General features: G+C 45.7%; 1 protein-coding gene and 1 long non-coding RNA gene across 6 annotated transcripts; one reads left to right on the forward strand and one right to left on the reverse strand.

The window, feature by feature from the left end:
- The first annotated feature begins 1,523 nt into the window (after nt 1–1,523).
- LOC117581222 (tyramine beta-hydroxylase) lies at nt 1,524–25,650 on the forward strand. Of its 2 annotated transcripts, none has more exons than XM_034268201.1 (8): nt 1,524–1,747; nt 4,121–4,373; nt 21,255–21,613; nt 21,680–21,831; nt 21,896–22,287; nt 22,369–22,718; nt 22,769–22,956; nt 23,918–25,650. In XM_034268201.1, the coding sequence occupies exons 2-8, from the start codon at nt 4,208–4,210 to the stop codon at nt 24,216–24,218; spliced, it is 1,908 nt and encodes a 635-aa protein (XP_034124092.1). In that variant the 5' UTR covers nt 1,524–1,747; nt 4,121–4,207; the 3' UTR covers nt 24,219–25,650. The 2 variants fall into 2 exon arrangements, with proteins under 2 accessions (XP_034124092.1, XP_034124093.1); XM_034268202.1 differs by having other exon boundaries at nt 1,524–1,743.
- On the reverse strand, nt 9,900–11,005 carry LOC117581223. 4 transcript variants are annotated; one of them, XR_004573642.1, is made up of 4 exons: nt 10,598–11,005; nt 10,237–10,436; nt 10,118–10,178; nt 9,900–10,057 (listed from the first exon to the last, which is right to left on the reverse strand). It is a non-coding gene; the product is annotated as an uncharacterized LOC117581223 (long non-coding RNA). The 4 variants fall into 4 exon arrangements; XR_004573640.1 differs by having other exon boundaries at nt 9,900–10,054; nt 10,237–10,525; XR_004573639.1 differs by having other exon boundaries at nt 10,237–10,525.

Raw genomic sequence — 25,650 nt, forward strand, 5'->3', positions numbered from 1 at the left:
GGTTAGGATCGCACTCCGCCAGCATAGGACCCCACAGGATAGCTGCTCCAAGCAGTGTTCGACGTGTAGCTTGCGAAATTTCTTAAAGGCCGCTCTGCAGGTGTTACAGGAACAGCTTGAAGTCGTTTACTTGAACTGTCCTCAGGGCTAGCTATTAAGTGAAATTTATGCATGAATTGAATCAACACTTAATTGTCAGCAGCACCTCCATCACAATCGATGGATGGACTCATCGAGCAGACGTACCACCAAATTAACTACAGTCTTCGTCAGCTTCAGTGCGTTTAAGTATAGATCTTTAGTGATAATGTTGGCCTTGTGTAGGCGCATATTTATTTACTCATTTTGTAGGATAAAATGCAGAAAGGTTTATTGTTGCAGTGCCCTCTGTGAGTGCAATGTGTGACCTGCTCTCATCTCTAGCAGTAATACTAGTAGATGACATATGTGCATATGTATGTTCTTCGGGCGTATGTTTGTGGCGCATTTATTTGCCATTAATCAGACATATCCATTTACATGTGACGAACATTATCCCTTAACCTGTTTACATGTAAATTACCTTCTGTTGCTGTTGCTGCTCACTTTACGAGTATTTTCCACATACACACACCAATGCAGTTGCACACACACACACACACACACACACAGTCACATGTACACATGTACGGGATGCATTTGCTGGGTTGCATGAATAATTGAGCCACTGACAATGGCAATGCAAGCATTGCAATGCATTTTTCATATTTGCATCTACCTGACACGCAGTTCGAGGCGGGTGGGGAAGCATTAAGGGGAGGGTGGAGCTTGTGGTTATGGTTGACAGGGGGGTGTTGCAAATAGCAGACATGGCACACTTACGGGTTAAATAATATTAAGCATATGCAATTGCTCCGTTGTATCCTTGTAATTGCCAAAATAATGGAAAATATTCGTACGAGAAAGTCAAACACACACACAGACGCAGACGCAGACGCAGGGCACACGGGAGGGCGGCGGTGCACACCCGGACAGTTAATTGAGCTGTTGGCCTGGCTTACAATTCAAATTGTAGGCATTGCCGTGTGGCTGTGCCTTTGCCTCTGCCTGTGTTGTGTTGTTGTTGCTGTCATTAATGCGAGTGTTGGCACTTTCGCACGCAGCATCCCCGGCCCTCTCCCCGCTAAAGTTTTCGGGTAAACACATTCATAAAGCAAATATGCCAGCACTCACACTGGCACTCGCACTCGCACACCCACCTCCCCAATACTCAAATGGCAAAGTCATATTAAATGGAAGGGTGCGCCAGCTGAACACTGCTCGAAAGATACTAAAGGATTGGCCATACCTCGTAGCGTGGATGTGCACGCCATCCCAATGATGCCTGTGTCTCGATGGCATCAGACATATGCTAAACGAACGCCGAGCCGAGCTCCCAACTGAAGCCCCCGAAGCTCCGGACTGTCGGTTGTTCGCGTATAAAAGCCGTTGCCTGGCCCGCTGTCGCCAGCATTCTGCGTTCGGCTGGCGTAGGACGCGCACAATTCTCTTGCCATAGCGGATACCGAGGCGCACATCACACACACACTCCTCCACACCGTCAGAGGCGTCGTTTGAAAAAGCGCGCGCAAAAACAAAAACTAACGCGAAGGCAGAAGGAAGGCGAACAAAAAAAAAACCAACGACAAAAGTCGCGCGCGATTCGTAAGCTGTTTACTTTGCCATTATAAATCCGGCGAGCGCTTTCCCTGTGTTTGTGTTGATGTTGGTAATTCCTGTGTTCCCACAGCACTCCCACACTGTGCTTCCGTTCTTTTTTTGCTCCTTTTTGTTCTAGTTGTTCAAACAGTGCATAAAGTAGACGTCAGCGAAGGAGAAGTTACACGAACAAAAATACCCAAAACAAACAAACAACAAAATTTACAAAAACGGATGTGTAAGGGAAAAGTGTTGCATTTCCGTCGCAAGTCTCAAGTCTCAAGTCGGGCGCCGTTTACCTTTCACTCTCCTTTTGGTATCTCTCCACAAACAGTTGGTGTTCTGATGGTCTCAGGTGTTTCAGCCGACACACTGCCCTTCCACGAATCGCATTATGGAGTGGGGGAGCAAAAAAAAGAGTAGAAACCTTATTCAGATGTGCCCAAATAGGGGGGTGTCGCTCGTTAAGGGAAATGGCATAATAAAATCAATTACTTAATGATTTAGTGCAGTTCGTGATATCAATATAAAAAACGTCATTATCAGCAACACTTTGCCCCCATTTGGCACCATTCCCTCATCAAAAATGATTACATTATATTCCACAGAAGCGACACCTGCGCTTCCCATGCATGTGAGAAGAGTCTTTCGGTGCGTCACTTCGGACAGAAAGACTTTAAAAATGTAACACAAACACTACAGAAATCACGACTAGCAAAATATCGAACAAAATATCACCGGAAAATATGCGATAATTTGACTGAAAAGCAAACAGTGTTTGCCCTTAGCAACGAATTAATCAAAATGGAAATTGCATTCTCTATGACAAAAACAAAACCAAAATGAGAAGAAATATCCAAGTTTTTCTTATACAACAAAAATTGAAGTACTTTCCAAAAGTATTCGTTCGTGTGGGGCAGGGCGAAAACTTTTGCCACAAAGCGTTTGAAATTTCATTTTAATTCGTTTTCAATTTGGTCTAACCAGCCGCAAGGGCAGCTGGCTGTAGGTGGATACAGTTAATGCCACGAGGAATGCTTAACTCGTGCCCCAAGCAGTCGGATTGCGTGCGGGACTTTGCCGATCCCTAATAAAATGATTTGGCTCTACCATTGGTGGTTGGGAATGGTGGTAGCGCTTTCATGTGAAAAAGTTACTTTAACAAAGGAAACATTTTGTGGAACACCCAAACAAAAAGCACTTCAAGTGATCCAAGTATTTCCATGATGCTCGACAAGCTTGTGGCGAGGAACTCACAAAATTTCTTTGAAAACACTTTGTAGATGAAAATCGCAAAAAAATCCAAGGAAAAATACTTCAAATTGTTGGCGTGTGCCACACTTGAATACACAAATTGGGATGCTATTAAAAAGGATCTTTGGCTAGTTTCTGATTCTCACACATATCGTTTTGAAGCTAATTTAGTTCCCCATAATATTTCCTTATATAAGTTTTGTGCGTTAAAAACAACCCATTAATAATTACAACTCCTGCTCTTCGAGCTCCCTTCACACAGCACTCGATCGATCAACAGAAGTTACTTTGTTGAGCCATGTCTTTGTGTTATCTGAAAAGATCCGACAAATTGTCAACTTCTTAGGTATTGTGAGTTTTTGGAAAAGTTTTCATTCATTGATGGTACGAGGATAAACGAAATGAAATGGTGATTTCATTGTAATTTACCCACCGCAACATTTTCAACTTCGTTGTGTGGGGAGAGAGTCGCACAACTGATTAATGCAATTTATGCCTGACAAATCTACCGTAATGTACCCCCAATTTCGAGCTCCCTCTCTCTCGCTACCCACTGAGCGAAAAAAGGAAGACTTTCTCTCTCTTTCTTTCTTGGGAGCGAGGGAGCGAAAGTGAGTTTTTGTGGCTGTCATTGTCACACGTAGCGGCGGTTGCTGGCACGTTGAAAACTTTTTCGGCATAAGTTGACGGGCGGGCCTGCGTGTGTGGTGTGGTGTGGTGTGGCAAGTCGTAAAACGAGACGACGCTGCAAAGTATGCCACACGAAATTCCTAATGCAGGAGAGGTCGAAAAATTTGCCAACGGCAACGGCTGGCAATGAAACTTTGATGTAACTCTCCCCATTGGCTTTTTCCATCTCGCTGCAGTATCCATATCCATTCATGTCCTTCCCGTTAAAACAACCGCCCACCGCCAACAGTCCCCCGGCCCTCTTTTACACCCCGAATTGTGACAAAAAAATAAATTTGTCATGTCAATACAATGGACGTGTAAACATTTATTATGTACTTAAAACTGTGTTGCTGATTGTCTGATTTAAATGTAAATTGTACTTGGAATCCGTTTTGTTTGCTGTTCTGTTTCTGTTTCTGTTTTCGTTTTCGTTTTTTTTCAATGATTTGTTAACCAAACAAATTGGTTTTGTCCATCAATAATGCTCAAATACAGCAGCTACTTTGTGCTCTTTCAGTGCGAAAAACGATAGGCGATTGAGGACACAAACAAGCGATTACCAATAGGCCAGAGCCGCTCAGCTTGACAAGTAATCCATTTGAAAATGTCTCCGCAACTGGGTGGTCGACGCCACCGTCACGCCCATGAGCCGCGACAGGAGCAACAAAACTACAAACTGCAACAAGTACAGTCGCCGCCAATGGTGCCAGTGATGCTGCTGCTGCTAATGCTGACGCTGCTAACGCGGCCACTGAGCGCCTTCTCGAACCGTAAGTAGAACAACAGAACTTCAGAAATGATTTGTACCATTAAGATGGGCCTGGGGAAACTTCAAACGATCATGTCTGTACACTCAATTAGTTTTTAGAATCACTTGTGGCTCTCATCATGGATTTATTTTGCCTCAGAGTGAAGTCACGATACTCACAAGCCTCACGCCACCATCTGGTATACGCAAATGCGGAGCCATTTGCATAGGCATTCCCGCATCTTCGACAAGTTTATCTGCCTATCTGTCTCTGCATCTAGGTTTCCATCCATATGTGTGTTTATTTTTGTTGCTGCGTAATCGAGTCTGTGTCTAGTGTGTGGCCGCATGCGTGGGGCATTAAGTTATCAAGTGTAGCAATGGATTTGCGGGCAGTTGCCATCGACTGTAACATGTTTGTTTGTTTGTTTCCTTGCTACAAGCATTAAAATTCGCAGGAACACCAGCACCAGCACAAGCACCCACAATCCTCGTGAAGGGGGTAAGCTGGAGACCGAGACGGAGCCTGAGTTTATGGTCTGTGTCTGGGTTTGGTTCTGGGTCTGGGTAAAGTTCATGGCTTGCTGGCTTGTCCTAAGCATGGACGACGCCTTGGCAGCCAACAGAACCGAACAGAACGTAGCAGAACGGAAAGGAAAGGAAAGGCACAGAGCTCTGTGCGAGGGAGGACAGGGAGGCAGCAGAAGCGTGCATTAAAAATCAATAGAAGTTACAAATGTATCCTTCCATTCGACAAAAAGGGCAAAACATTTGTGGCGCCATTTGTGCGCTGACAGGCTGACTGACTGTTTGGCTGTCTGGCTATCTGGCTATCTGGCTGACTGCTTCGTTGGCTGGTTGACTGCTTCCTTCGTTCTCGTCTGGCGGCGGACTACTCAGCAGGTGCGTGTGTCGGCCTAGCATTAAGCATTTTGAGTTGCAGTCGTTAGGGGTGATCGGCTGCGGATGTGCCAAGATGGCAAACAAAAACTCTGAGAAATCGTCTAACCATAGCAGAAACATAAGACGGCAGCACACTTATTGTTGAAGGTATTCTTGGCGGTGATCAGAGCAGGATGTCACGATGTCAAGTCACAATTTGCAATCGATGGGGACAGCGCCAGGCACACACGATGACGGCAACAAGTCCAGATTAATGCGTTAAGAATCATCACAAAGACAAACATTTTATATTTTATTTATCCACCAAATACTTACATATGCTAGGCATGGATTTAAAATTTAAATGCCAAGCGTAAACATTCGAAGAAGGGCAAATAATTTGCCATCTTTTGTTGTGCTGCTCATTCGTTTCTCTTCTCTTCTCTTCATTTCCTTTTCATTCTTTTCTGCCTTCTGCTTCCCATACGTCTGTTGGGCAGTCCCAAATCCAAAATAAGTGTCTGATTAGTGCAAGGGCCCCTCAACTTGTTTACCTTCGATGAGGGAACCTCATAAATTCATAAGAACTAACCAAACCCGAATAGAATGAGCAACGGAACAGAATCACTTCTCCGGTTTTTCAGGGCCCTGGGCTCAAGTGGGCTTTTCCCCTCGCTGTGTGGCAGCTCCAGTTTCAGTTCCCGTTTCCTGCTTAATGGTCGGGGCCATGTCTTACCAAGCAATTCAATTTATTTAATCCAGTGGACAGTTCCAGGCAGCCCGCTCTTCTTGGTTCTTCATGTGCTTCATGCACTCCACGGGACCGCAACAGATAGCTGAGTGCGGGGTGTGGGGTGTGAGTGCGTGTGCGTGTGCGACCCTGAGCCACATCCCAAATGCGATATTCCCGTTATACCGAATTTCGAACTCGGATATCTGTGCTCCTCCCTCTTATGCCGTGGACGAGACTGTCAGCTTTTGCCGCACTTCCACAAGACAGCATTAAGATGTTTGTTTGTGGCTGGAGAACAAATGGACAGCGGAATAGACAGCTTTCCAGCTTGAAGCTAAACCATTTGCAAAATTTAGAGAACAACTCAGAGATTGGTTTGGGTTTTGTGTGGAATATGCATTGAAAATTGATCATTATAGTCCACCAATCAGATGATTATTCCATCTGTTTCGACTCCTTGGAGCTTTGACGAGATTAATATCTGAACAGATTATAGTTATGGTTTTTTGGTGGTTTCAGTTCTAGTCTGAATCGGAGGTTGTATACACTCGTATCAGGTATATTCGCTCGACCCTTCTAGGGTATTTAATGGTTTGCTACGTGCATCATTTCTCTGTTTTTATTGCATTCACTTGCACCTGGCCTGCCCTCTGACCCGTGTCCAACCCCGTTCTGTGACCCGTCCTGACCTGGTTGTTCTGCTCTGTTCTGTTCTGTTCTGTGTTTATTTAATTCGCGTAAATTTTTATTAATTTTAATTGAAAGCTTTACGAGCGTTTAGCTGCTACCCCACGCGGAGTCTTTCTCTCACCGCAGGATGTGCCTTTGTTAGAGCTTAACTCTAATGTTGTTATTACACTTGCAGAGGGCACAATGGGTTCAGCAGATGTCGGGTCTAGTTTGTTTAGTTCTTAACCTGTAAAGCCTGTGGATTTGCCCTGCTTCTGCTTAGATGGATGGGTTCACTGTTGCAACGGAATCTGCAGCCTTAATGCAGATTGATGTGCCAGGGTATCAAAAACTTCGCAGCTCGCAGCTAGCATTTCTTGCTTGTTTTTAATTTTATATCTAATTTCTTTGACCTATTGTTTTGGTTGTATGTGCATGTCCCTCAGCTGCAGTGCCGCTACTGCTTGCAGTCCCACAACTGCTTGCTTTCTCCTCTCTCTCTCTCTCTCTCTCTCTCTCTTATTCTCCCACTTTCTGCTGCTGCTGCTGTTTTCTTTGTTTGTTGTTGTGTGCTTGACTCCAGCTCTTGTTTTTCTTGTTGCTGCTCTTGTGCTCTCTTTTAGTGTTGATTCAGTTGTTGCTATTGTTTGTGGACTCGTTTTTTGTTGTTTTTTGTGTGTGTGTGTGTGCAAAGTGCTTTCGTTCTTGCTCTCTCGCATTGGCTGCTGCTGCTGCTGTTATTGCTAGAACTGTTGTTTGGCGACTGCTTGGCACTAAGCTGACACTCCCACCAATTGGGGGACTGACGGTGATGGCTACAAGAACGGGTACTGAGATTTCTCGCAACAATGGCAAAGAAAACAACTGAAAATGCTGCACTTGAAGTGTCGACTGGCAACATACCCGATACTCAAATGGGTGTGTGTGTTTTATTTCTCCTTGCATTAAGCTGATAACGAGCTAATTGTAGCTATCCAAGCCGACACTCAATAATGAGTGCAAAGAGTGCATTTGCTTGCTCTCAAGATTAGTGCCAGTCCACCCTTTTTCCTCTGCCATTACAGGGCATGGAGACATGTATAATGGAGTCTACTAAACGTCAGACAACCCATCAGTTTGCCTTCGCAGCAATCTCTTTGAAAACATTATTTCGTTTATCATTTATTTTAAACATGGCCCAAGGGCTAATTTAAAGTATTTGCCCTAAAAAGTATGCTATGAAAAGTACCAAATCACTTATACGCTCGCAGAGACTATTGTTAAATCTTGTAGAAACAAATTCATTCCTTTGTTTGACGGGAAGAAATGCATATGCAAACCACAGCTCTACAATGCTTTTGCTTTAGTTTGCAAAAGTTCATTTAATATTTAATTATGGAATACTTAATATTATTTCTCAGAATCGCTTTTGCTGCTGTGGCTGGGCGTAATTTTCCATTACATCCGCTTTGAGTCAACATTAAAGATGCTGAATATTACGCTGCAGTTATCTAATCTAGCTTAAGCATAATGGGAAATGGGAAATTCCCAAAAGAAGCTCTGAACTCTGAACCGTCATTGGCCTTATTCTCCCCCGTTTTTGGGGTCTAGCCTGAAGCGATTTTAAAAGTTATTACCTTGCTTATCGCTTGCATCGCTGTCAGGTATATTGTAGGTCCTTCGTTTGCCTTCTTCTCCTGCCTTGTCACACGCGAGTCCCTTGACAGCAAATTTGCTGCTCACTTTCGGATAACAGAATAAAGCCGACACCTTTTTGGGCCTTGCCGAGCAAACAAAAACAAGTAAAACACAACAAAAAAGTCCAAAAGCCCAAAGTCAGCTCGACAATCGAGAAAATCATTCGATAACTAGAATGCCAGGTCATCCCCAAAAGCAGCTAATGAGAAGATATATGGGGTCTGGGCTACCTGCTGTGGCCATGTACGTATTTATGGGATTTGGTGTCAAAGTGAAAACTTGACTAAATAAATAATAAACTTGGACCCCACCGAAGGCAGCGCAAAAGTTTTTGGCCCACATTGGTCCTACCATACGGGGGGGGCAAAACTTGTGTCCCTGTAACGACGACAGTGACTGTGGCAGCCCTAATATGTTCGGGCTTACGTGAGAAGTACGTGCATGAGCAGTGCCACTGGGAATGGGAATGGGAATGGGCTGGCTGAGAGGCTGGAGGAGCCCAATGATGGCCATTCTGCGACGTTTGCCAATTTCGGTTCGATTTATTTAGTGGAAACCAATAAATAACCAATGATGTATGTCTCGCTCGCTCTCCACGGGCACAGACACTCTCAGCTTAGCACAGCACAGAAAAACTGGGTCCCTCGAGTGCAGTGTGCACAGTGGCCCACGGGCTGCAAGATAACTTTTACTCTTTTCTGGTGTATTTTTTACGTGACTTTATTGTTTTTGTTTTTTCCCTCGTTCCACTGTGCCTGCAGCCTGCAGCTTGAAGCCCCAATTGACATAAGTGGAGAGCGGAAATTCCCACGATTTCTATTCTCTCCTCCACCAGCATCTTGTCGCTCTTTCTTGAACACAATTTAACACTATGTCGCTGCTTGCTGGGGGAGGGGAACATTTTCAATTGCGTTGTCGATACGAACACGCGATCCCCCTCTCGCCGGCCACCCATGCTACAACATACTCGTACATCCTGGCTGGCAGCTAAACCAAATATGGCGTCATTCAACGCATTTCCGTTTACATTACACGCTCATTTCCGCTCCGTGTGGCTTTATTAAGCGTCGCCAGTTTTTGTTGCACTTTCCGCCAGGCCCCAGGCATCGCCGCTTTGTGTGGATGTCGTCCTGGCTGGCTTGCCACTTGAAGTGCGCTCAAGCAGATTAAAGCTGTTGAGGCGGGGCCCAGGGCGAGGGAGACTTTTTCTTTTGAATTTTGCTCCAGTTAGAGGCGAAATCGAAATGTTTTCCTGCCCCCCCCCCCCAAAGCAGGCTGGGAGCACAATGTCTGGAAATTTAAATTGGACAAATCATTTGATGCAGCTTAAACCCGATACTCTCGTCTGGCCGTATGTGCGCACGTGGCTGTTGCCTGAAGGGTTTTCGTTCAGTGCTGGCCACAGCCATCTGGCTCTAATACGATTAAATATAGTACAAGATACGGCCAGTGGAATAAGCAGCAGCTACCCAAAGGGTTTGAGTAGTTCCAAAAGAAGAACTTGGCAAATAAATGTCTTAAGCTACACCCAATAAAAAAAAACAACAGCAAGATTTTCATCATCGTTATTTTAAATTTTATTGGCGAAATAGTTTGCTTTCCGAAATGGATTTTACATTTGTTTCATTTTGAAATATTTCCTTCAAGTGTCAGCACATCACACCGATGCAATTTGGATAACATTTTGATTAATTTTGAAACCTAAAAAATCTATATCGGATGCGTTTTCAGTTTTCATTTTCCTGCTAGGAAGGAGACGCCAGTAAGTCAGCATGGGCCATGGATTGAGGCTGAGGATTACTTACCGTCTGTCAGTATCAGCCTTTTTCTGGACACGTGTATATTTTGTTTTACATTATTATGAGACTGCAGGAGACTAACGATCAGCATTGAAGTTTAGAAATTCGAATCAAATTCAACTTACTGTGGAGTATGGGAAGTGCCCAAGACATTCCATATCCGGGGAAGTTGTAGTTCAAATTTCGGTTCAGCTGGTGGTAAGTCAGGGAAAGTTGCATCGTCAGCTGCAAGTTGCAACTCAGGAGCAACTTTTAATTGTTCTATCAGGTGGGTAAGTCCGGGAAGTGCAGCAAGGATAGCCCAACCTTGCGGTACACTTTTGTCCTAGTTATTGGAATATTGTTGGAAATATTTCCTTCGATGAAATTTGGATACAATTTTGATTCAGTTTGAAACCTAAACCAAAACTATATCTTATGCGTTGGAAGGGGGGCAAGTTCTTATCATTAAGTCAGCATGGGCCAGGGGTTGAGGATGAGACTTACTGGCCGACTGTCAGTATCAATCCTTGTCCGGGGAAGTTGTAGCTTGAATTTCGGTTCAGCAGGTAGCTGAGTCCGGGAAGTGTAGCAAGGATAGCCCAACCTTGGCGTACACTTGGAAGACTTCTTTTGCTTTGCTTTCTACATGTATTTGATCGTTCTTTTTCCAGTTAAAAAAATTAAAATTTAAAAAATAAAATATTAATGTGTAATTTACAAAAGAACAGAGAAGAAATTAACCGTCTAAAATGTGTACAAGTTTGAGTTCTTAATTTTTGGTTTTTTAATTTTTATCCGGCGGAACTCGATGGTCTCTGGGAGACCTCTTAAACCGAAGTTTTAAAGCGCGGGTAGGTTTCCACATTTTGTTTTTGTTTGTTTGTTTGTTTGTTCGTTTGCTTTTGTTTCCCCGTTTAGTTCACTTTTATTTTCGAAATTATATTTTCACTTTTTTTTCCTAGATGTTGCTCCTACGAGCAGTTCCGTTCGACTGAGAAAAATATGGCTCAGCCTCTAGAAATTTACAAATCGCCTACTTGGATTTTGGGAGTTTTCGAAGGTTTTGTTCGATTTTGTTACCCACACAGGAGGCTTTGTTAGATGTGGAAACATTGGGATACATTCCTACTGCGGCACAGTGGGATAGAAGAAACTTTCTAAGAAATCTTGAAGCTTGATGCTTAGTTTTCTTTATTTGTTAATAAAATATTGTACTCACAATATTTGGCAATTTCTTCTTAATGGTTTGATTTATATTAGCAAAAACTATCAATAAATGTGCAAACATTTAAAAGAAAATAAAAGCCTAAAAGTGCACATTTTTGCCAGCAAATAACATTTTACATCAAATTGTTGGCGCTGCAAGTAGCTTCCTTGGATAAATTTTTATAGTCAGTTGTGCCAAAGCGCCCAACGGAACAGGCAAAAGTGCAGTTTCCACACCGCACTGTGAATGCAAAGTCAAGCAGTTGCGGCACTGCCGGCACTGCTTTCAGCCTTCGAATCTTTTTATAATCAACTTTTCATTTGTGTTGCTCGGACTGCTGCATAAATATTTAGATTCAATTCAAATTGCTTTCCCCTTGTACAATTTACCCAGGATTTTGCCCGTTCCCTCTCCCTCTCCTTTTCTCTTTCTTTTTGCTTTTGCTTTTTGTTTATTTGCCTTGTTGTGCCGCCCTGCGCCACTGCTTGCGCCTCGTCCACTGCTTGTGCGTCTGCGTCTCTGCTCAAGCTTTGTGCGGACGATTGGCAACAAAAGCTGCCAATTTGTATTTCAATTAAATTTGAATGTATTTGCGGGCACTTGGTTGCCGCTGCTTGTTTACAGTTTACGCCCCGGAACTTAAATCCCTCAAAGCAGCGTGGCCCCCCAGCCACTGTCTTATTCTCTGATGCTTCAGCAGAGTCTGTAGACAGACTATAGAATTTCCGCCGCCAGCCAAGTGTCGAAATGGCGCTTCCAAGTAATTTACTTATGTCTAAACAACTTTTATTGTTGCTGCTGGAGCTTTGCTCGCTACTCTCTGGTATCGAGAGGTATATTCGTGCTGTTTTCCACGTATAAACGCATAAAAAGGAGTTATTTGCATAGCTATTAGCAAGTAGGAACAAGAGGGACTATGAGTGGAACAGGCGGCATGAATTGTGCCTCTGTACACGCATTGCTCGATGTTTAAATTGCAAGAAAAACTGCATCAATGACTAATTTTGGGCACAAATCGACTAGTGGGCATCGCCTATGCCATACTGCCCCACCATTTACTCAATTTGCCTGCTTCAAAGTGCCTTTTTGTTGTTGTTTCCCATTATGACGGATGAAAGTGTTTAATTAACGGACTTCCTCCATACATTTTCGCTTAGTTTTTGGTGCAAATATTTGTTGATATTCCGCCGCTGTCCCATCTTTGGTGTCAGCCAGCAGCCAGCGGCCAGCAGCGGCGCCTCCCAATTAGTGTAGCGAAGTAAATCTATTTTAAATTGATTTTCGTTGGCCGATTAAATTGAGTTTTGCCTGTGCGACGTTGCCAAGCTGCCTTTGCCGAGCTCCATGTCAAGCCCAAGCCCAAACCCAAACCCAAACCCAAACCCGAACCCCTGTCCTGGGCTCGTCCATGCGGTATATAATTTCATTTTAGCTTCCTCCCCCCTGCTACCAGCTCTGACGTTCGAGCAGCCAATTACAAAATGCTGCCGGGCTTCACTCTACAAGCATTTCGCAACTCATTAAAGGCACTGACTGGAGGAGTGAGTGGCAGTGTGGCAGTGTGGCAGCGTGGCAGTGGCAGCACTTGCGATGCTTCACAGCGTAGCTTTCGGTTCCGTTTCCAGTTCGCCGTAAAATTTTCAAATGAAAAATTGAAAATCCATTTTTCGTTGTCATGTGAAGGGGGAGGGGGAGGGGGAGGGGGAGAGCTCTTACAGATTTCAGATTCGGGTCAACTATGTGGCGCACATTAAAATGGAAGCCCATTCGGAATGGTGAGCCATCAACCTCTGCACTATGCACTCTGCTTTCAGTGCTCTACACTCCAAGCTCTATGCTCCACACTCCACACTCCACACACTTATTCCCATCTCATCAGCGTGCCAAAAGCGTTCGAGTGCAATGCATCAAGTGCCAAGTGCCCCAAAAGAGTCCGGCAGAAGTTCAATGCAAAACCAAATGGGAGAAAGCCAAAAGTTGTCGACCAAAAGATATCCGTTACTCCCACGTGGGAGTATCCATAAAAGATAGCACTAAAAGATACCTCACAAAGCGGTTCCTTTTGTCCAGTGATTGATCCCAGCAGGGAATGATTCAATGCATATGCCCCACGCACGAGCACGAGGTAGAATGCAGATCGAGAGCCGTATGGTAAATGGGCGAGCTAGAGACCGTAGGGGCAACGTTGAGTACTTTCCATTTGGAACTCATTAGAAAGTGCTCCAAGCACACACTCAGGCAGTAAGAGTAAGAGAACGGTGCGGATAGTGCTTGCATTTGCAACTATTTGCAGCTGTCCTGTGGCCGTGTCAGTGTGTCAGCGTCTTCGTTGGAGCCAAATTGAATCAAACCTCTCCATGCCAGCCACACACACATATACGAGAATGCCATCACACATGCACGTGTGTGTGTGGCTCTCAAGGCACTCCACTCGTATCGGACCCTCTAGGGTTACTCGTGGCTTACAATCTCAGTCTCAGGTATTCCAATTAGCAGATCAATGTGCTGGCTGGCTATTAGATATATTTGCCATGGCATAAACTATGCATTCAGTCGAGCTTAAAGATCGATCAGAGACATTGTGCGCTGTGGAAACATACAGGAAACAAACGCCAAATAATATTCTCCTTTTTGCAGCAGAAATTGTGACTTAAATCAGTGGAAAATGTTTGCAAAATTAACATTATGTGATGAGAATTCTTATATTTCTAGCACTTTTGCCACTAATTGTGTAATGCGAGCGCATTTTATTCTTTAATTTTACAACTTTTCGAGCTGGTTAACATAAGAACCATTTGTTTATAGAACCATTTCCATAATCCCAAGTGTCACAAGTAACTGCAGTCCATAAGGTTAATGGACATCATTTTTAAATGCCAAATGCTGCTTCCGCACTATAAAATATTCACATTAAGAGGCAGCAACTTCTTTATTGGTCATTTCTTTGTTGAAGTTTAAGTGTGCGTGCATGCTTGAGGCTAATGTGGTGCTGCCAGTGCTTTTAAAAATATATTCAAGAATAAGTGACTGCCAGCAGAGACCAGAGATCGGAGTCATCATAGAGTAAAAGTCCGTTATGCTGTCGCTACCTTTTTGTGCATTTAATTTCATTTAATTCAGTTACAATGTGGCATACATCTTGCCGGTTTTGTTTGTATATTTTCAGTTATTTCTTTTTCTGTTCTAATTTATATTCCATTTTCATTTACTTGCTGCGCCAGCTCCCAAGCGGGCAATGAGCAGCAGACAGGAGACAGGAGACAGGAGATGAAGATGTGCGGCACAATCCAGGCGGTGGATGTGAATGGGCATGCTGCATTAGCACAGAGGCCACAGCCACAGCCACAGCCAGAGCCACAGCCACACCGAGAGCAGCAGCAGCAGCAAACAAGAGACAACAGTTGCTGCTAAAATAATTCAACCAAAGCCTCAGACCAGCAGCAGGACTAGGCCATGTGAGGCACAGAGAAGCGGCAACATGAGCAACAAGACAGACTGACGGGCGGTAGGCCAGCCAAAAACTTTGTGTGTCAGTTGAAAAGTAGCTTGGAGAACCTCTCTCGCGCCTCCTCCACAGATACATGTGTGTGTGTGTGTGTGTGTGTGTGTGGCTTTTGCCGCAGCAACCGCCACAATGTCATTAACCAAATGAATGGCTGACACTGCAGATTTGAATGTCTACAAGATGGCAGAGGCAAAAAGAGAAGAGAAGGCAAGTTGTGGCTGCAGATGGGAGGCAGCGTGAGGCGGGACTGTGTCGTCGTTTTCTTGTGATTAAGTCGGTTACTCACTCCCACATCTCTCAAGCCCTCACTCATTCTGCGTTTAAGTCAAAGATTACCTAGCGGCTTGCTCTCACGACCTCTTGCTCAGCGAAACACGCACTCAAAATGGAAGCTCGCATACCCTAGAAGATTCATCCATGGGGGGATGATGTGTGCTTCGTCATGCACAGGACATGTATGTTGTACTCTGCTAAGTGAACTTTTGAAGAATATCCTGCTAAGAATTAGTTGCAGCAATGGAACAACTAAGAGTAAGGATAAAAGGAATCCAAGGAATCAAAGGAATCGAGTGCCGCTTGATAAGTGTGCCCACACTTCCTGAAGGCATAAATTAGTCCAATGCAAAAATTGATTGAATTTGTAGCAAACCAAATGCCATGGGGTTTTCGCATGGTTCACAGATTACGAAATGGTCTCTCTGTGTCTCTGGGTGGGTGGAAAACTTAACAAACCTGCAACGGAAAGAGTCTATGGGACTGGACGGGGGGGGGGGGGGGGGGGTGGGGATTGGCTGTGTATTTTGTTCCGGCCAAGTGCCTTTGCCTCTGGTCAGAATGAGCCTCGCAGGAATGTTAGTGATGACAACAACTTAATGGAAATGGCTACACATTTATAAGTGACAACTCTGTCTTAGTGTGCGTGTAGCTGGACCCCTCCTTAAGTGTGTGTTTGTGTGTGTGTGCTGCTACGTGGGGCTAAAGGACGTGTTATTTATGGTCAAGGCGTGGCAGACAAATGGCCGGCATATGCATGCTGAGATAGACACTCTTACTAAACACACACACACACACACACATACACGCATAGAGTAATAACTAACGGTAAATTAGTTGGCAAACAGAGTGCAAAAAAGGCAACAAAACTGCCCAAAAAGGGAAAATTGCCCAAAGATGGAACCTAATTTAGCCAAAAAAACACGCACACACACACACACACACAAGCTAATACTCAAGCACATTGATAAGATACATCCCCCACCCCACCCCCCGCACCACTTACTGACCATTCTCTGGACCGAAAAAGCAAGACCAAGTAGCATCAAAGGGACGGAATGTGGACACACAGCAAACAGATTAAGTTGCCCAAAGATTTGCGGGACGAAAGTGGTTGCCTAGGCCATTGCGGCATGTGTTTAGATAAGTAATCGATAACAAATCGATATCCGGCTACAGATCAGAAAGCGGAACTGTACCAGGAACTGGTCACAAATGAATGAAAGGGGAGAGAATGCACATAAAACTCTGCAGCCACAAGGCAGCTAACTCTGTGGCGCATTTAATGGCAGCTAAAAATTGTCAACAAGCTTCCTGCCTATTTGCCAAGGGTATGACAGCGTAGTCTAAAGTCTCACTCTTAAATCTATAGGAAAGAGCGCATGTAATCCGATATACTTGTAATTCAATGACGCCATTTCTTGTATCTCGACTCCACTGATGTCATTCGCAGTGCCGATCACTTTTGTCTGGGCCCCCCTTTCATTCGCTTTTTGGCGCTGGCATCAAATATCCAAATGCAAACACAGCCAAGAGCTTAAAACCGCTCTATCCTTTAGTCCCTGTCGCTCTCATCCACATCCACATCCACATCCACATGCCCGCCTGCAGTTGGTTCAACATTTTCGTTTGTTTGTTTTTTCTATTTTTTTGCTGCACTTTCAAGGGGCATTCCTCTTGGTGTGCAGTTTTTTGGTAGGGGGAAATTGAACAAACAAAAATGTTTTCAAAATGATATTGCGATTAAAAGTTGCACAGCTTTGAGAGACAGCAGATCTGCCTCGGATAAAGGATCAAAGGATCAAGCATAAATGTGCACAATTTCTGTGTATTTGGAAGAGTATTCGTGGCTTTGCTTCGACTTGATTTTCGGTCAGTTTGTGCACTTTTTTTCATTTTCCTCAATTTTGTTTAGGGCTGTGGCTTTGCAGCTTCGCTCGGCCTGCGGCTGTCTGTGGCCACGCGTTGGCGGTTTTTTGTTTCGATTTTATTTTGTTTGCTGGTTTGCCTCGCTGTGGCCACACATGTGCCATGTGGCAGCGCACCCGCACCCGCATCCCACATCCCACATCCCTGGCGGGTCCTGCGTGGTCAGCTTTATTAGGTTCAGGTTCTCCTAGTTGGTGCCGCCAGCCGGCCGGCCTGTTCCCGCTGTTTTGCGTGTGCCTTTTAATTTATTTATCAGGGGCTGCAGCGTCAGTCGCCGCCGCAGCTTTTGGGTTTCAGTTCCTTTTTTTTTTTGTAATTTTATTTTGTTTTTTTTTGTGTGGTTGTAGCGCCATTTGGCGCCGGACTGCGGCCGCGGCAATTTGGCGGCTTTGTTATTTATGCAAAAGACTGCGCCGTTCACGTGCTGCACAGGACACGGCCCTGGACAGCCTGCAGCAGATCCACGCTCCGCTGGATGCCAAATGTCGCCTTGGGGGCCACTCACAGGGGGGAGCACAGGTTGGTCCAAAAACGAGTCATCGAAAATGAAACACACACAAAAAACGTTGGCAAACCTTTAGGAATTATGGCTGTTGTATAAATAAATGTATAAATAAATGCAATTATGCTGAACAATTGCAATTATAATTCTGTGTGGCTCTTCGTTTGCTATCAAATGTGGCAAATTATTCGAATCAACTTTTAAGGGCCTCACTGCAGGATGTTCCGAATGGGCATTTCTCTTAATTTTCGCCACCTTTAGGCGGGCATTAACGATTCATAGAGCTTAGGGCCTAATGGATTATCGACTCGAGAATGTCATTACTCAATGTGTCACGGCAGTTGTTATGGCTGCTCTCTCCCACCTCATGCAGCATGTATGTAGAATCCTTATCCCCGCCTTTGGCCCCGCCCTGGTGACAGCCCGTCCTGAGATCGTTGTTCATCATTATCATCGTTGGGCTGGCATCGGCAGGTGGGCCCAAAGTGGTTGCCATAAATAAGCCTCACGATAAACTAAACGTGAAAAGTGGCATCGCGACGCACGGGAGAAAGTCTATCAAAATGCCAATTTGTGGTTGCTATTGGAGGGTGTCTGTGTGTGTGTGTGTGTGTGTGTCTTTGTCTCTGTCTTTGGGTAAGCAGTGCACACAATAAATACTCAATAATTCATGTAGAAAATGTCGAAGGAGTTTCTGAGTGCGAGAACGGGCGAATGGGGAGGTTCTTGCTTGGGGTTTGTGTGTGTTTTTTTATTTTGCTACTGTGGAAATGTGAACTGTAGAAATGCAGCGCACTCGCTGTAATTTGCCGGTAATCTGCCGAAAGATTCGCTTCGAAGAGTGAGAGCCACTGCGTAATGCAATTTATTCGCTTACTTGGCCCATGCCACATGTCCCCACATGTCAAGCAGCAACCAGGTCTGAGCGAACAAAGGGCGCACTTTCTGGTGCCATTTCAAAGCTCAAAGTGACAGGCCAACAAACGAGCAGAACAGACAGTCAATTTATATTATGAGCCAGTGTCCAGCACAGGGACACGGACATGGACAATGATAAGAGCAGTGACAACAAGTGATAGTGACATTCATTCCAACTTAAAGGTACAAACGAACCCACTGAGAGTTACGCTATGGAAATTATTCAACAAGCAAAGCAAAATAGTAAAATTAAAAGCAGCAAAAAGGAATTCAATAAAGTGTTAAGTGGTGGCAGGAAGCTCGTCCCCTCCGGCTGATGGATTCATTCCCGCGATGCCATTGCGTCAATTTGAATGAGTGAATGCCATCGGAATGGGAATGGCGAATGAGAATGGGAATGAGAATAGGAAATGGCTGCTTGGAAATCTAAGAAATGCCAAGACGTGGCCAAAGCCAAAGTGTTCCCCCGGGGGAACAAACCAATGGGCGATTTGTGCATATAACATTATTATAATGACATCAATCCAAAAGCGGAGGGAGAAGTTTGACGTTGCCTCAGTGCAAGTGGATGCCACGGGCAGAGCGGTGGAATCGGGCATGCTCCTTCGACTCGCTTGCAGTAAATAATAAGAAAATTCCTGTGCGCCTTGGCATCTTGGCTAAGCAACATCCCGTCCTTATCATTCTCATCGTCATCATCATCGTTCTCATTCAGTTGCGACGCCAAACTATGTGCCAGTGGGCTCTGTGCTGTGGCTGTTGTACACCCCTTGCCCTTCCCCTGCAGAGCGTCAAAATGGAATTTCAAGTTCAAGCCAGATAAAGGAACTTTTCGATTAGGAATGAAGCGGGCAAGAAAAGCGAGTCAAGCAAATGCAATAAACTTCAAGTTTATTAAATTTTACGAGTTTACGAATCATCACACCCCCCTCCATTCACACACATCCATTCCGGTTATTGTTGTTCAGGAATCAAATTACCAGCAAAAGTGTAAAATGTGAGCAGCGGAAAGAAAAACGCTTTAGCTGCAGCCTCAATCAATCCGAAATCAAATCATTTCGGGCTGTTCTCTCCACTGAATCCACAATGAACTACAGAACTACAGAACGCCTCTAATGAAGGCCAAACAAATTGAATTACTTTAGTTGAGCTCGGTATGTGATGCCCATTTTTTGTTAGTTCTAATATAGTTATTTAGCTGATATTGGAGCTTAGATCTCCGGCCGATTGTAGGCCAGTGGACTGTGGACTGTGGACTGTGGACTGTGCAAAATGCACTTCCGATCATCAGCCAGTTATGGCATTCTGTCAGGGTTCTCTCAGTGCTCTCTGGCTGCTGCGGGACAATTGGAAACGTGCGTTGAACGTTGAACGTTGAAGGCTGAACCACGGACACCGATTTGTTCGATATTACCAAAGTTTTGCCAGCACCCACAGAGGGGCACAACAGAGGGGCGGCTGGACAGGGACAGGGGAAAAGGTACAGTTACGGTTTGCCTCTGATGTATCGGCATGTGCGCGCCCGGGGCCCACGCTTGTAAAAGTGAAGTGAGACATATGTACAGTAACAAATCAATTTTAGTGGCAAACATACAAGAGAGAGAGAGAGTTGGTGTAGGGTGTAGGGTGTAGGGTGTGGTTGTGGTTGTGGGTGGCAGACTCGTTTGGGGCATATTACTTCCGCTGAACTTGATTGAACTGAACTCTGGCCCCCAGACAGCGAGAGGGCGAGAGGAAAGCAAAATTCATCAACGCATCCAATGCCAGGAAAACGGAACACGAAACACGGAACATCGGGAACCCAGGAACCCAGAACCCAGAACCCGGTGTTGCCCGGAGCACCATCCCCGCTCTGAAAAACCACGGACCCTCCTGTCACTTTTGATTGTAATCGAGTGTTTTTATTGTCGCTCTCACTCGCTCTCTTTCGATGCCACCTCCTTCTGACAAACCGTTGGATATACTTTACGAACTGCGGTCCATGGCCACAGCAAAGGCCACATCCAGTTTCACGTCCATGACTACGTCCTCGATCTCCTTCGGTGTGTGTGTGTGTTTGCCAATTGGATTTGACATTTTATTGGGTTTTCCTCTACTCTGCACTCCTCGCCTCGCCTCGCCACGCCTCGCCATCTCTCGTTACTGCCGCTCCACTGGCTGGCTGGCCGATTGTTGCCTGTAACTGTAATTGATGTGCCTGATGTGCGGCCGGCGGGTCCGAGTTGCTGCCAACATAAATCCACACTGCACTGGATTGAGTCCTCGTCCTCGTCCTCGAGTCAGCCAACCAAAGGACTCACTGTCTGAGTATCCGAGAATCTGTGGCAGCGAGATAAGGGGCTTGGAACAGTACAGATTGAAGTCGCGTGGCTTCCTTTTATTTGGGTAATTAGTACACAACAACTTGATTATCGCGCCATCTACCCCGCAGTGGCCGCAGCGTAAACCGCATTCCGAAATTGAGTTGGGGCTTGGATTCGGATTCGGATTCGCATTCGGATACGGACTCGGATTGGTTACCCCCCCCCCCCCCCCCCCNCCCCACCAGTCAAGCCGGCTTAATGGCCGGCAATAATTCTGAGTGTCAGGCAAAAGGGATGACACAAAGGAAACCGCGAGCGCAGCGAAATCAATTTAATCTTTAATTAGAACAGCCTCACGAACAGATTTTAGCTTTACTTGCACTTTATATAATTGTTGTGGCGACACCCCCGCTTGTGCCTAACGCGATCAGCTCGATCAGCTGACAGTGCACTGCCATGGTCACACTGTGCTCCATAGACGACCATTTCGGGATAACTTTTAAATGTTTTATCGCTGCTTTCAGGCCTGTCGGACACGAAGCTGCACGAGATCTATCTCGATGACAAGGAAATCAAGCTCAGCTGGATGGTGGACTGGTACAAGCAGGAAGTTCTCTTTCACCTGCAAAACGCGTTCAACGAGCAGCATCGCTGGTTCTATTTGGGCTTCTCTAAGCGGGGCGGCCTCGCCGATGCGGATATTTGCTTCTTTGAGAATCAGAACGGCTTCTTCAATGCGGTCACCGACACGTACACTAGTCCGGATGGGCGCTGGGTGCGCAGGGACTACCAGCAGGACTGCGAGGTCTTCAAAATGGATGAGTTTACGCTGGCATTCAAGCGAAAGTTCGACACTTGCGATCCCCTCGATTTGCGGCTACACGTGAGTAGTGCACCCTGCCATCACACAGCCTGAAACCCCTCACCAATTTGTGTGAATTCGGTACAGGAGGGCACCATGTATGTGGTGTGGGCGCGTGGCGAGTCTGAGCTTGCCCTGGAGGACCATCAGTTCGCGCTGCCCAATGTGACGTCACCCCACGAGGCGGGCATAAAGATGCTGCAAATTCTGCGTGCCGACAAGATACTTATTCCCGAAACGTGAGTACACACAACTATCAAGCCATAAATGATTGCGGGAATCCAATGGGAAATAATTTTCCAGCGATTTGGATATGGTGGAGATCACGCTCTCGAAGGCGCCCATACCCAGCGAGGAGACCACCTACTGGTGCCACGTGCAGCGTCTGGATGAGTTCGTTCAACAGCGCCATCACATTGTGCAGTTCGAGCCGGTGGTGAAGACTCCGAGCATTGTGCACCACATGGAGGTATTTCATTGCGAGGCCGGGGAGCATGAGGAGATGCCGCTGTATAACGGTGACTGCACAAATCTGCCGGCCAAGGCCAAGGTCTGCTCAAAGGTGATGGCCCTCTGGGCCATGGGCGCCAGCACATTCACGTATCCGCCAGAGGCTGGTCTGCCCATCGGTGGCCCCGGCTACAATCCCTATGTCCGGCTCGAGGTGCACTTCAATAATCCCGAGAAACAGGCCGGTGAGTGGGTGAAAATGGTGGAGCCGGTGGCTCTTCCATAAATATCAATCATTAATACTCGGGGCTGTTCCACCGTTTCAGGGCTCATTGATAGCTCCGGCTTTCGCATCAAGATGTCAAAGAGTCTGCGACAATTCGATGCAGGCGTCATGGAACTGGGGCTGGAGTACACGGACAAGATGGCCATACCGCCGGGCCAGACGGCCTTTCCATTGAGCGGCTACTGCGTGGCAGATTGCACGAAGGCCGCCCTACCGGCGACGGGCATCATCATATTTGGCTCCCAGCTGCACACGCATCTGCGCGGCGTGCGGGTCCTCACGCGTCACTTCCGTGGCGAGCAGGAGTTGCGAGAGGTCAACCGTGACGACTACTACTCGAATCACTTCCAGGAGATGCGCACGCTGCACTACAAGCCACGTGTGCTGCCCGTAAGCATTCAAGGTCGAACTGCCTTCTGCATCTCACATTTGCTTTGCAGGGCGATGCTCTGGTGACCACTTGCTACTACAACACCCTGAACGATACGAGAACTGCCCTGGGGGGCTTCTCCATCAGCGACGAAATGTGCGTCAACTACATCCACTACTATCCGGCCACCAAGCTGGAGGTCTGCAAGAGTTCCGTGTCCGAGGAGACGCTCGAGAATTACTTTATCTACATGAAGCGGTGAGTTCCACGTACAGCTTGAGTCTAGGATTAATGGCAGCTAAGTGTATGGCTGAAGTTATCATTTATTACGAACTACTTGAAGCATTCCTTGCATTCAATTATATTTATTTATTTTGGCAAACAATCAGCTACGCGTTCCTTGCATATCAAATATTTATTGCAAACCTTTTTCTATGGTTTTTCTTTGGCTTTCCAAGGCTTTGAAATACCAGAAACCCCCAACCCATGGGGTTCTTTTTGCAGGCACATCCTCGAGTGGTATTTTTATTGTTGATTTCTCTCTTTTCTTTGCTCTTGCTGCTTCCTTTATTCAACAATTATGACGCCCGTACACATTCCTGCTGCCATCCAGCCATCCATCCATCCATCCAACCATCCATCCCTGGGGGCGTTTGCTGCGTTAATGGAAGAAATATTTTTTAATCTACGCAGCAAAACCGACGACAGACGCCGTAGCAATGGGACTGTGGTGGCTGGGATGTTGGGTTCTGGCAATGTGGATTTTCATTTAGGGTTTTCTTCCTCCGCCGCCTGCTCCTTGTGCATCAAAGGCAAAAGTTTTTGGCATTCTCATTTTTTGTTGTTTTATTTTTTGTTGCTGTTCGCGCATTCATAACGGCGAAATGCTCTTTGTCCGCTCCCCAAAAAGGTGTTCGCTAATTGCCAACTTTAAGCACTTGAGCATAAAGGCGAAGTTTACATTAGATTAGGGCCTGCCACAATGAGGCGTCTATGAAATGCGTACACGGAGGCTGAAGGTGCTTAGAATTGCTGTGACAATGCCAAGTCGAGTAGATCCCAACAAATTTGATTAGAAAATAGAATCTACACACACACACACACACTCTCTCTCTCTCTCTCTCTCAGTTAATCCCAGAGCACATGCAGCACAAAATGCATAATGCAAACTGCAAAAAGCAAACTTAAACCAGATTTTCGCTTTCTTTCTGCACCACAGCACGGAGCACCAGCGCGGCATACACCTGAATGGGGCACGTTCGGCGAATTATCGAAGCATCGAGTGGAGCCAGCCGCGCGTCGACCAACTCTATACGATGTACATCCAGGAGCCGCTTAGCATGCAGTGCAACAAATCGGATGGTGGGCGCTTCGCGGACCGCAGCTGGGAGGGCGTGGCACCTACGGCTGTGCAGATCAAAATACCCATACACCGGAAGCTCTGTCCCAACTATAATCCGTTGTGGTTGAGGCCACTGGAGAAGGGTGAATGCGATTTGCTTGGCGAGTGCATCTACTGAGTGGAGTAAGCCCAAAGAATTGAGCATGGGCATGGCAGCACAAACACACAGACACACACACACACACACACACACGATTACATTGGGATTTTGGGAATTTTATTTAAGTTTGTTCGTTTTAATTGTTGTTTTTTTTTGTTGCTTTATCGACATCATCAGATGCCATCATCATGGTCACTGGCAGGCGTCGAGCAAACCTTCCTTCGTCCGATTGAAGGCTTCAAGACAATAGGCTAAAAGAAATGTTTTCACTCTTTGAATAACTAATGCACTTGCCTCCAACACTCCTCCACCACTTCTGCACTCAGCCACTCGGTTTTGTTTGTGTTGTTTATGCTGTTCGTGTGGGTTTGGGTGTGCCCGTGCCCCCTGCTGCTGTGGGCCAGGCCTTTGAAATTTGCCGACTGACAGCGCCGCCAGGCTTAACGTTTAATACCAAGCAGCAAAGACAGACGCACAAACACCCACACCCCCACACATATACACACACACAGAGGAGGTCGCAAGAGAAGTACAGGCCACAGCTGTGCACAGCAACGAATCCAAAATTGTAGCATACTTTTCAGCACCAGCTGCAGAAATTAAATGGGCAACTGACTAAATGAATGAAAGAATGACTGAATGAACGAACGACGGAGGAAGGCCACCAGGGTAAGAGCAAGTTCAGTCCAACTACTGGAATCTGGTCGGTTAGGTCCGGTCCGGCCCGGTCCGGTCCTTTGCCGTTTGAATGAGCCAACGGCTCTGTTTATACAATATAAATGAGCAAACTTCTGATGCATTCCGGACGTGGCAAAGCAGCAAGCAGCTCACTCACACTTGCACTTGGACCTAGACTTGAACACAGAGGACACAGTCTTCTGGCAGACGCTAATTATCCAGAAGTAAAGAAATTTGAGCAGTTGCAAGTTTGCAAATTTGAGTCATGAAGATTGAATAAATATTGCCAGCTGCAGATTTGAGTGCCAATTGCAGGTTTGAAGAGTCGTACAAAATGTAGAACAGTTTTTAGCATAAAGGAATATTGCCTTCTGTCAGCTGTCGCTTGTCGTCGAAAATGGATCGTACAGAATGTTTTTGTATATGGGACATGGGCTACCAACAGCCAGGAGCTTATGTATTCATGTATGTGCCATTCAAATGAAAACATAAAGAAGATGTCATATGCACAGGCACATTCGATGGCACATTTGACAATTTCCTTTGGTCTTTTTCTATTTGATGAAATCTGACTAATTGTATGACATGCAACAAACTGTTGACTGTTGATTGCTGACTGGTGACTGATGATGATGATGATGATGATGATGCTGATGACACACGCACACAAACATACATATGAGTAAACATGTAATGGATACATTTAGGAGTAGCCAACATATGTAAGATGTGATAATTGTTCTATGGCTATAAACAAATATATATACAACAA

This window comes from Drosophila guanche, unplaced genomic scaffold, assembly GCF_900245975.1.
Source record: "Drosophila guanche unplaced genomic scaffold, DGUA_6, whole genome shotgun sequence".
Taxonomy (NCBI): Eukaryota; Metazoa; Arthropoda; class Insecta; order Diptera; family Drosophilidae; genus Drosophila; species Drosophila guanche.